This window comes from Pan troglodytes, chromosome 9, assembly GCF_028858775.2.
Source record: "Pan troglodytes isolate AG18354 chromosome 9, NHGRI_mPanTro3-v2.0_pri, whole genome shotgun sequence".
Classification (NCBI taxonomy): Eukaryota; Metazoa; Chordata; class Mammalia; order Primates; family Hominidae; genus Pan; species Pan troglodytes.
In genome coordinates this window covers 103,991,502-104,004,284 of record NC_072407.2, presented here as the reverse complement: position 1 = coordinate 104,004,284, position 12,783 = coordinate 103,991,502, and the positions used below count along the sequence as shown (strand labels likewise).

The window sequence follows — 12,783 nt, the reverse complement described above, 5'->3', positions numbered from 1 at the left end:
TAAGAATATTTATCAGGAAAAAAGAGACTTTGAGAAATGTCTGGGCTCTTCATCCTGGCATGCAAACTCCCCTATATTTGATCTCATAGTGCCATAAATTTATGACACAATTTATAAATATTCCTATGAAGAAAAGGGGAACATACAAAAACACCAACTAACATTTCCTGAGCACTTAGTTATAGACCTTATTTTTAAGCATTTAATGCACATAAACTAACCCTCACTATGGCCTATGAGGTATATTTGAATTTTACAGCTGAGGAAACTAAGGCATAGAGAAGGCAAGTAACTTGCTCAAGGTCATACATTATTATGAACACTCATCCATATACTGCCCTGCACAACCTTTAATATAACCCTATGTCCTATATATATCCACTTTCTCAATGCCTTCCACTGTGCACTTTGGTATTCAACATACTCTATTTTACCCTACTTCTCTCTCTAAATATTGTCTTCTCCTACAACCCTCTCAAATGGAGACATCATTTTCCTCCCATCATATACTATAAATATACTATACTATCTATACATGGTATCTATAGTATATCACATACTATAAATAACTCAAGGCCTAGAAATAGGGTGAGTGAATTTCTGGCTTTAGCTCTTCGTGGGTACTTCCAAACTATCTTCCTCTTTTCTCCTTTAAAACACCAACATGTCATCAAACTTTTCCAATATTACAATGTTTGTAATTTATTTAAAATGTTTAAGCAAAAATAGGATGTTATTATGTAAGGGTTAGCTCAAACTTAAACTCTAAAGACAATCCATTTCCCTAATCAACTGGTGATTACACATGAGGAATGCAAAGCTACAGGATAGTCTGCTGATATTCACATCATAAAGGATGCATCTATCAAAGTAATAAATAATTTAAAAATTATTTATTGAATGTTTAAAATAAGGTTTTCTGCTAATTTATAGAGGCACTGTTCTCCTTCTAGCCTCTCTTCCACCATTTTTTTTTTTTTGAGAGTCTTGCTCTGTCGCTCAGGCTGGAGTGCAGTGGTGCGACCTCTGCTTACTACGACCTTTGCCTCTTGGGTTTTTAAGCAATTCTCCTGCCTCAGCCTCCCTAGTAGTTGGGATTACAGGCAACCGCCACCATGCCTGGCTAACTTTTGTATTTTTAGTAGAGATGGGGTTTCACCATGTTGGCCAGGCTGGTCTCGAACTCCCAACCTCGGTGGTCCACCCGCCTCAGCCTCCCAAAGTGCTGGGATTACAGGCATGAGCCACCACGCCCGGCCTCTTTCACCACTTTCAATCAAATTAGTAACTGAATCCTACTGATTATATCTATTTATTTATTTATTTTTTTGAGATAAGGTCTGGCTCTGTTGCCCAGGCTGGAGTGCAGTGGTGTGATCTTGGCTCACTGCAACCTCCGCTTCCTGGGCTCAAGCAACCCTCCCACTTCAGCCTCCTGAGTAGCTGGGACTACAGGCATGAACTATCATGCCTGGCTAATTTTTGTGATGTTTGTAGAGATTGAGTTTCATCATGTTGCCCAGGATGGTCTTGAACTTGTCAGCTCTTAAACCATCCGCCTGCCTTGGCCTCCCAAAGTGCTGGGATTACAGGCATAAGCCACCTCGGCTGGCCGTGATTATATCTCTTGAATATAGTATCTTTGGCTGGGCACAGTAGCGAAGAAGAGCAAGACTCCATCTCGAAAAAAAAAAAAAGGATGAATATGGATATGGATGAATATGAATCTTATCTCTTACACTCAGTGCACTGCTTTAATTTAGGAGCTTAACATCTCTTACCATAATTATTTAAATAGTATCCTACTAGTCTACTTACTTTAGTAAGTCTCTACTTCAACATATATTCCATCTTGTAACTATAATTATCTTTCTAACAAATCTAATTATAGCAGAGACCCCTAGTTCCCCACCTAATATGCATTTTCCCTTTTTTCCTTGGTAACAGACCCTATATAGTTAGGGGTAGCAATATACCCACATTAAAAAAGCTATTTTTCAGACTCCCTTGCAAATAAAGTTGCCAAGCAGAGATCTCAGAGGTACACCCTTTTTTCCTGTTCTTTCTTCCTGCCTACAACACTGGTATGATGGTTGAGCTCTAGCAGCTACCATATGACCATGACGGTGAGGGTATAAACTGTGTTACTAAAGACTTTTGAGCCGAGTGACAGATGATCCTTCTGTCTCTCAGCTCAGTATAATCATCAAACCAGCTCTTGACTGCCTACCACAGGACTTCGTATTATGTGGGAGAAAAATAAACTTATCATGTTTAAGCTATTGTTATTTAGCGCAGTTTTACTAGCTGCCCTTATTAACAGTAATATTTATTACTAACACAGCAATGGCTTGCTTTCTTGTTTAAAAAAACTGTAAGTGGACTGTATTTTGCATAAAGATGAAATTCCTGGCATGGCATATAAAGGTCTTTGAGAACTGGCTACCTCTTATTTTTTCTAGCTTCATATCCATTTTTCTTCTTTTCCCCATCCTATGCTTCAGATACACTGAAATACATAATTTCTTTGTACAAGCTGTTCTTTCGCCTGGGATGTCCTTTTATTTTCTGTTTGCTTTGCAATATGCTCATTTGTTAAGATCCGACTTAAGTCATTTTTCCAAGAATGATGTCCTTGATGTCCTGACATAGGTTTAGTGTTCTTTCCTCTGTGCTCTCATGGCACTTTACACACTCTGCTACCATAGCAATTATCATTATGTTATTGACATTGCTTATACCACTCTCATCTCCAAAACAGGCTGTGAGATCTTTAATGGTAGAATGCAATTAGATTTTTCTATATCTCAGCTTAGCCTAAGGCTAAGTACAACACAGTACACCATATGTTTGCTGAATACATAAAGCTTCTGCTTATCACTATTCTTTATGAAGCTTTGACATATTGTTAATTGTCTTACTATTTAAGGTATAAAAATGTAGATATAATACAAAAGAACCAACCATAATCATATTTAAATTCTTAACTGGTTCCAAGTTTTTATCTTGTTGGATTATATTACTCTGTAGACTTTCTTTGTGTTCTGCCAGTCTCTCAAATATGAATTTGAACCAAACCATTAAAAAATACTAGAATAAATGTGACACTAATTTTCTGAACCCAAATGTTAAATTTTCTTTGTACTAAGCTACTTACCAAATGAATTTTAAAAGGACAAACCATTGTAACCAGTTGGAAGTCAAATCAAACTGTGAGTTTCAGAATTTAGTAATAGAGCCAACAATATTCTCTCAATTAAACCTAAATCAATTGACTATTTTTCTTTGGTTAAAGTGCTTTTACTCGAAAGTCATATTGGTCTTTTTAGTTTGTTTCCACTTCATTTCTTCATTTATGATTTTATTGTCTACTCAAGTCAAATGAGATTAAAACTTTAATTTATGTTCTCATACTGTTCTAGAAATTAAGGCACCTGCTTTCCTCCGCTGTGAAAGAGGAACATGGGCACGCTGGAATTTTTCAGTAACTTCTTCAAACTTCTGTTTTCTTTGTTGAAGTATTTGTTCTCTAATTTGGTGTTCTTTTTCTTCCTGTTCTTTTCGTTTCTCCTCAAAAGCTCTATATTTAAAACACAAAGTAGGCAACAGAAATAGGTGGTAAGTTTAGAAAATAGTTTCAAAATGATGCATTTATTATATAACAATGTTTTCATATTTCAAAATTTTATTTAAAAACAACAAATTTTAAATTTTTTAAAACAGATGTTTGCCAAAGACTTATTTCTTTGTAAATGGTAATTTCAGAACTGTATCCAGGTCTTTTGCAACTAAGAGAAGATTCTCTAATGCAGCCCTTTCTAATTTCTGGCAGGTTTGCATACCTATCCCCACCTCGCAAACTGTGCTGTGGAAAAAGCCTTTTCTAAGGAAGCTATGCCATTTTCTGTAATGTGAAGAATGAATTCATTAGTGAAAGAAGTAGCTTTGAAAATTATGAGGTATTCAATAAAATCCGTACATTTTTCTTTTTCTTTTGGACCACAAGTTTAAAATTGGCTGTCATTTGAAGTTGGAACTGTGCTAAAAATTCAGGAAATTTACACAAAAATGTGGATTTCCAGTTTCTCTTCAAAATTTGGAAGATCTGGCAAATCTGGATTCTTAATCACACATAGCTCCAAACACCTGCCCCTAATCCCTGCCATTCCCTATTTTTCTTAACTTTTCTTATTTCATTTATTTCTGATTGCCCCCAGACACTTGAATTTATGTTCTCTAGTTTAAGCTGTACTGTCTCAAAAATTGATTTTGTCCTTGGAAGACTGTGTGTGTGTGTGTATGATTCAATAATTATTTGCTGGAAAATGAAAAAAAAAAAAAAAAAAGAAAAGGCAAGCCTACAAATCACTGGTAGAGAAACCTCCAAAGGGAGCTCCTTAGAATGCATGGGGTTAGGAGATGGTTGGTAAGAACTCTTTTAGAATTTTTAGTGCCATAGGTTATTATTAACCATCTTTCTAAAGACCTCTCCTGGCTAGAACATTATTCTACTCTAAATAGCTCAGATTAAGGGAACTATATATACTTTCAGGTGATAGAGGACTACAGATCTCCAAGTGGTCCAACATATGAGATAGGTAGAATGTAGTGATGTAGCACCAGAAGTGGGGGAGAAGATTTTTAGCTCCCAAAACAATCTCCTTCAAGAATCTCCCCAGGTCAAGATAAGAAGTTGCTTTTACCATTTGATTCAACATAATATTAGAAGTTTATAGCCACAGCAAATAGGCAAGAAAAAAAAAAAGGCATCCGGACTGGAAAGGAAAAAGTGAAATTAACTCTAGTCCAGATGACATAATCTTATATTTAGAAAACCCTAAAGATTCCACGTAAAACCAGCACTAATAAATGAATTCAGCAAAGTTGCAGGATACAAAATCAACACATATAAACCAGTTGCATTTCTATACACTTAACAATGAACAATGCAGAAAGAAAATAAACAATCTCAATTTACAATAGCATAAAAATGCCTAGGGATAAACTTAACCAAGGAGGCAAAAGACTTCTACACCAAAAACTGTAAAACATCACTGAAAGAATTTTAAAAAGACGCAAATAAATGTAAAGACCTACCATGTTCATGAATTAAAAAACGATATTGTTAAGATGACAACACTACTCAAAGCTACCTTCAGATTCTATTCAATCCCTTCAAATTCCAATGACTTTTTTTTTCTTTGCAGAAATAGCAAAATCCATTTTAAAATTTATATACAATGTCAAGGAACCCTGAATAGCCAAAATAAAACTGAAAAAAAACCCCACCCCAAACGGAATGTTTCACCCTTCCTGATTTCAAAACTTACTACAAATTTATGGTAATCAAAGCAGTGTAGTACTAGCATAAAGACAGACTAATGGAATAGAATAGAGAGCCCAGAAATAAACCCTCTTATATATGGCCAAATGATTTTCCACAAGGATGCCAAAACCATCTAATGAGAAAAGGACAATCTTTACAGAAAATGGTGTTGGATATCTGGATACTGCAAAACAATATAGTTGGACTCTTACCTTATAGCACATATAAAAATTACCCCAAAGTGGATCAAATATCCAAATACAGGGACTAAAACAAAACTCAGAAGAGAACATACAGAAAAAGCTTCATGACATTGAGTTTGACAATAATTTCTTGATATGACACTAAAAGCACAAACAAAAGCAAAAATAGATAAGTTGAACTTCATCAAAATTAAAAACTTTTGTGGATCCAAGGACACCATCAACAGAGTAAAAAGGCCACACAGGAAATGAGAGAAAATATTTCCAATCACATATCTGATAAGGATTGATATCAAGAACTCCAACAACTCCACATCAAAAAAAACCTGATTTTAAAATATGGGCAAAAGACTTGAATAGAAATTTCTCTAAAGAAGATATACAAATACGAACAAACACATGAAAAGATGCTCAACATCATTAATCATTAAGAAAATGCAAATTAAAACCACAATGAAATGCCACACCACACTGATTAGGATGACTATTATTTAAAAAACAAAACTAAATAAAAAATAGGAACTGTTAGTAAGGATGTAGAGAAACTGGAATTCTTATGCATTGCTGGTGGAAATGTAACATGGTGCAGCAGCTGTGAAAATTGGTATGCTGATTCTTCAAAAAATTTAAACATAGAATTACCACATGATAAAAGAATTTCACTTTGAGGACTATGTCCCAAAGAAGTGAAAACAGAGACTCAGATATTTTTATACCCATTTTCATAGTAACATTATTCATAATAGCCAAAAGGTGGAAGCAACCCAACTGTTCATAAATGGATGAATGGATAAACAAAATGTGGCATATATATACAATGGAATTTTTTTCAGTCTTAAAAAGGAAGAAAATTCTGGCATGTGCTACACATAAATGAACCTTGAAAACATTCTGCTAAGTGAAATAAGCCACTCACAAAAGGACAAATGTTGTATGATTTCACTTTAAATGAGGTACCTACAGTATTCAAATTCAGAGAGACAGAAAGTAGAATGGGGGTTACCAGCTGGTGGGGAGGGTAGCATGGGGAGTTAGTGCTTAATGGGTACAGAATTCCAGTTGGGCAAGATGAAGTTTTGGAGACAGATAATGATGATGGTTACCCAGCAATATGAATGTACTTAATGTAGTCTTTGAAGACAGAGAAAACAAAAGCGATTAAATAGAGAGTCATAATAGAGTATTCTACTTTCTGTTGGGAGGAAGGAGGCACAGCTTGCTTAGCAGAAGCTGACAGAGTCAACATAAAAAGTTCCAAATTCTACATTCATATGCTCTTGAGATTAAAATCATGTGTCAAGTAGATAAAATCACGTGTCAAGCACTCCTGTGGTAGCCATAGTCAGTCTCCAAACATAATGTCCAATGAAGCATGATTATGTAGTCACCTCCCCTTTAATCAGTCTGGCCCTGTGACTTTATTACCAACAGAATGTTATGGAAGTGATACTGTGTGACTTCTCATGTTAGAATTTTGCAGCTTCCAACTTGGACTTCTGGAATGCTCACTCCAGGAAAAGCCAGACCCCATATAAGAATTTCAGTGACTTTGAGATCACCATGCTGAAAAGAAGCCCAAGCTAGCTAACAGGACAGACAGCACTGGAGAGAGATAACTGGCTTGGTTCCAATTGTTGTAGCCTTCTCAGCCTAGCACAAGACATGTGACTGAAGAAACCATCTTGGATGTCCAACGAAGTGGAATCTTCAGATAACACCAACCACAGCACAAATCTGAGTGCAAAAGCATGAAACTTCCAAGGGAGAATAAACCAGCTCAACCATTCAACACAGATTTTTAATAAATAAGCTACTAAATTTTAGGGTGGTTTGTTATATAGAAGCAAATGACCAGAATAATAACTGTAAGTCAGTATTTTAAAAATCAGTTAACGTTTATTTAGTAGAGATGGGGAGAAATGTTTATGAACAAAAATTGTTTGTTTTCTTCTTTATGTTATTTTAAAAGGATTACATGCATTTATTATATATGCTTTTCTGAAGAATAAAACTTTTTTTGATTTTAGAAATTAGTTTTGTGATATTAAAATCTTCCTAGTAAACAGCACTATGTCATGCATTATTCAGTTTCAGAGTATCAGCGCACTGCAACTGCCAACTTAGGCAACTGTCGTCTTTATGTCTCATGGCTGATAGTGCAGCATGTAACTGCATAAAATAACTTATACCTATGACATTTTTTAAAACAGAGATGTCTGTTCCAGGGATTTTTTTTTGTGCTATTGTATTTTTCTTTTAGAGCACTATCTACTTCACTGGTAATGAGAACAATTTACATTTATCTAGTTAGGTAAGGAAGGAATCTTAGTCAGCTGGTATGTATTACTGACTTATGTTAGTGATGTTTCAGTGATACTTACAGATTTGTTTCCTGGGCAAATGCTTTGATGGTCTGTCCTTTAATATGGCCGATATGGAGCTAACTCTACACAACATTGTATATCTGAGAGTTGGTTTGAGAAATCCATGGCTGCCTAGATGTTCAGGGGAATTTGTTAAATAATGAGTTTATAAGCCTTCCCCTATTAAAGTATTTGAAGTCGTTTGGTAATATCTCATATCTGAGTTATCAAAGAAGACACTAAACCTTTATGTCATATGGCAGACACTTGTGAAAACAAGGAAAAAAAGTTATTTGTTGTTTAATATTTCAAAACAGGCAACATGAATTAACAACCATCTCATTGGTACTGAGTGAAATCATAGTAAACTAAATTTTAGCTTGCAAGTAGGGTAAAATCTCAGACCCTTCACAGTTTCTGACTTAACACTTGCTAGAATGGATACAAAGTAAGACCCAATTGCAAATATACACGGGCTGAAGGCAAAAGAATGGAAAAGCTTGAGAAATTTATTTGACTACATTAATATCAGATGAAGTTTTTGACTATGTATATTAATACCAGACAAATTTATTAGAGTGTTATTAATATTGGACTTTAAGAAATGGAGTATTACTAGAGGTAAAAGACAACATTTCATAATGATAGAAAGGTCAATTCATCAGGAAGACACAAAAATTATATAGATGTATGAACCCAATAATAGACCTTCAAAATACATGAAGCAAACACAGAACTCAAGATAGAAATGGACAAATCCACAATCCTAGGTGCATATTCTAACATCCTTTCTTCGTAACAGAACAACTGGAAAAAAGTATCAGTAAGAATATAGAATATTTGAACAACACTATCAACTGGGTCAATCTAGTTGATATTTATAGAACAGTAATAATTTATACTCAACAATCATAATACACAGTCTTTTCCCAAGTACATCATAAAAATCTTATGTTGAGCCATAAAAGAAATGTTAATGAATTTCATAAGATTAAAATCTTACAGAGTATGTTTTTGACCAAAACACATTTACATTAGAAATCAATTACGATATCTAGAAAAGCTCCAAATAACTGGAAATTAGAGAAAAAATGAAAACATAGTTCTAAGTAAACCATAGATCAAAGAAAAAAATCTAAAGAGAAGTAAAAAAAATTTTGAATGATATAAAAATTAAAATACAGCATACTGAATTTGTTAAATGCAGTTAAAAGTGTGTTTGGAAGAAAATTTATAATTTTATTTTAAATTTTTTTGTAGAGAAGGGGGGGGTCTTGATTTGTTGCCCAGGCTGGTCTTGACTCCTGGCCTCAAGAAATCCTCCTACCTTGGCTTTCCAAAGTTTTGGGATTACAGGTGTGAGCCACCATGCTTAGCAAATTTATAATTTTAAATGCTATACCAGAAAAGGGGAAAGGTTTAAAATCAATGACTTCAGTTTCCACCTTAACAAGATAGAAGATGAGCAAATTTATCCTAAAGAAGAAAGAATCTAATAAAAAGAAAATAAACTGATGAAGTAGTAAGCAAAAAAAAAAAAAAAAAAAAGAGAAAACATAGACAAGTTGCTTTGGAAAATGTTAATAAAACTGATAAACTCCTAGCAAGAGCAATGAAGAAAAAAAGGGAAAACAAAAATTAATAATATCATGAATGCAAGACATGGTATCACTACAAATACCTCAGGCCTTAAAAAATAATAGGAGAATATTACAAACAACTTTATGCTAATAAATTCAACAACTTAGGTAAAATGGACCAATTTCTTAAAAGAAACTAATTTCCAAAACTGACACAAAAGAAAATAAAATATGAAAACCTCTACACATTAATAATTTATAATTAATAAGTTTCCCACAAAAAAACTCTAGGTTCAGATATATTATAATTTTTTTTGTCAAACGTTTAAAAGAGAAACAACAATCATACACAACCATTTTCAAAATATAGAGGTGAACAAAACACTCCCCACCATGTTTTATAAGGCCAGCATAACTATGATTCCAAAACCCGACAACACATTAGAAGCAAAGAAATTTATAGACCAATATCTCTCATCAACATTACACAAAAATCCTTCACAAAATACAGGTTAAGCATCTCTAATCAGCAAATCCAAAATCTGAAATGCTACAAAATTTGAAACTTTTGAGTACTGACATGAAGACTGAAAGTCTGCCTTTGCTTGCTATTGCTGTTGTCTGCCAGCTGATACAGGTATTCCGGTGATGCTACTGTACTGGTTCATTACCTTGAACACATTATTTTTTCAATGTGTTAATGTTATCTGTCATATTTTTTACTTTTAAGTACTTAAGTGTGAATAAGTATAAGAAAATGATTGCTTATCAGTAACATATAAATTCAGACTCAGGAATGGTGGTGATGACCAAACAACCACAGATTGTCCACGTGGTTGACTGAGACAATGACACCTTTGCTTTTTGATGGTTCAATGTACACAAACTTTGTTTCATGCACAAAATTATTTAAAAATATTACATAAAATTACCTTTAGGCTATGTGTATAAGGTATATATCAAACATAAATGAATTTCATGCTTAGACTTGAGTCTCATTCCCAAGATAACTCATTATGTATGTACAAATATTCCAAAAGTCTAAAAAGAATTAAAATCCACAACACTTCTAGTTCCAAGCATTTGAGATAATGAGCACTCAATCTGTATTAGCAAATAAAATCCAGCAATTTATAAAAATAACATATCATTACCAAATGAGGGTTATCCATGGAATGTGAAATTAGTGCATCTCACTATATTGACAAAAAAGAGGGAAGTGATATGATCATCAAAATAGATGTAGAAAAAGTATTTGACAGTATTCAATGCATATTCATAAAAATTCTCAGCAAACTAGGAATGAGAGGAAACTTCTTCAATCTGATAGAGGGCACCTACCCAAATTCCCTAGCTAGCAGCATAGTTAATGGTGAAATAGTAAATACTTCCCCCAAAAGATATAAGGCAAAGAGGGTTACTCATACTACTTCTAGTCCCCATTTGCACTGGAAGTCCTAGAAAGTTCACTGAGGCCAACAAAAAAGTAAAAGCCATATTGACTGGAAAGATAAACATTAAATTCTCTTTATTTGCAGACGACATAATTATATAACTAGAAAATCATCAGGAATATATAAAATAACTCCTGGAACTAATGAGAAAATTTAACAAGTTCTTAGAATACAAGGTCAATATAGAAAAATCATTTGTATTTCAACATATAAGCAACAAACAATGGGAAATGAAATTTAAATAAATTCATTTATAAAAGCATTACAAAATACAAAATATTTAGGAGTCATTAAACAAAGACATGCAAGACTTCTGTACTGAAAACTAGAAAATGCCACTGAGAGAAATTAAATAAACAAACCAAAAAAACCCAAACCAAAATAAAGGGTGGGGGAAAGAGGAGAAGAGATAAGCTGTGTTCATGGATTTCATGGACTGCAAGACTCAATTTTATTAATGCAATTAGAATTGTTATCAAGTCTCTCTAAATTGATATACAAATTCACCACAATCCCACTCAAAACCAGGCAGATTTATTTATAGGGAAAAGTAAAAATACCTAGAATAAGCAAAACTATCTTGAATCAAAACAAAATCAGAGGCTACACACTATCTTATTTCACGATAAAGAAGTGGTTCTCAACTGAGGAGAGTTTTGCCCCTTCACCCTCAAGTGGACCTTTGACAATGTCTAGAGACATTTTAAATTGTCATGGCTGGTGTGTGCTACTGGTATCTAGTGGACAGCAGGCAAGTACTGTTAAACATCCTATACTTCATCCTAAAATTCCTATATGGTAGTTCCCCTATAATAAATAATTATCTCATCCACAATGTCAATAGTACTGCTGTTGAGAATTCCTGCTATAATGCTACAATAATCAAGTCAATGTAGTATTAGTATAAGAGTAAACAGACCAATGGAACAAAATACAGAGCACAGAAGTAGACCCTCAATTGATTTTCAAAAAAGGCATCAAGACCACTGAATGGTGAAAGGAAATTATTTTCCAACAAATGGTGCTGGAGCAACTAAATAAACTTATGTGAAAAAACCACTCAACCCTTATATCATACCACACACATATAATTTGAGATGAATGATAAAACTAGACTGAAAATCTGTAAGTATGAACTTTCCAGAAGAAATCAAGAAGTTATGACCTTGGGGTGGACAAAATGTCTTAGAGAAGACTAACCACAGAACAAACAATTGATAATTGTACGTCATCACAATGTAAAACTGCTCTTTGAAAGATTTCATTAAATAAATGAAAAGGTAAGCCACAGGTTAGAAGAAAATACTTACAATATATATCTGTGACAAAGAACTTGTACCCAGAATATATATATAGATATCTATATATATATCTTACAATTCAACAAGAAGACGACAAACAACCCAACTTAAAACACGGCCAAAATATTTGAATAGATATTTCATTAAAAAACTTACGAATGGCACATCAGGCAAGTGCAAACTAAACTCAATTTATTCTTAGTATATAGCTAAAATTAAAAAGGCTGACTGGGAAGGTTATAAAGCCACTGGGACTCACATGCACAATGCTGGAGGGTGTGTAAAAAAGGTCAGCCCTTTTGGAAAACTGTTTGACATCTTCTTATATGGTTAAACATACACATACCCTAAGACTTACCAATTCTACTTTTAGTTTACTCAGAACAAATAAAAATGTATATCCACAAAAAGATTTCCTACTTATGGATTCTCTCATGTTTTACCATTTTGGCTATAATTATCTTTCCGCCAGCAGCTTTATTAGTAGTCCCAAATTAGAATAACCCAATGCCTATCAATATAAGAATGGCTAAATAAATTATGATATATTTTTACA

At 33.7% G+C, this 12,783-nt stretch overlaps 1 protein-coding gene across 5 annotated transcripts in view; it reads right to left on the bottom strand.

Moving 5' to 3' along the window:
- CEP126 (centrosomal protein 126) overlaps positions 1-12,783 on the bottom strand; it is an 83,551-nt gene that overhangs the window by 50,307 nt on the left and 20,461 nt on the right. For all 5 annotated transcript variants that reach the window (XR_010147655.1, XM_016921854.4, XM_016921855.4 and 2 more), the window contains exon 3: positions 3,435-3,580. Coding sequence is in view for 3 of the 5 variants with exons in the window: in XM_016921854.4 (XP_016777343.3) it covers positions 3,435-3,580 (146 nt within the window). In the remaining 2 variants the exon portion in view is untranslated. The remainder of the gene's footprint in view (positions 1-3,434; positions 3,581-12,783) is intronic.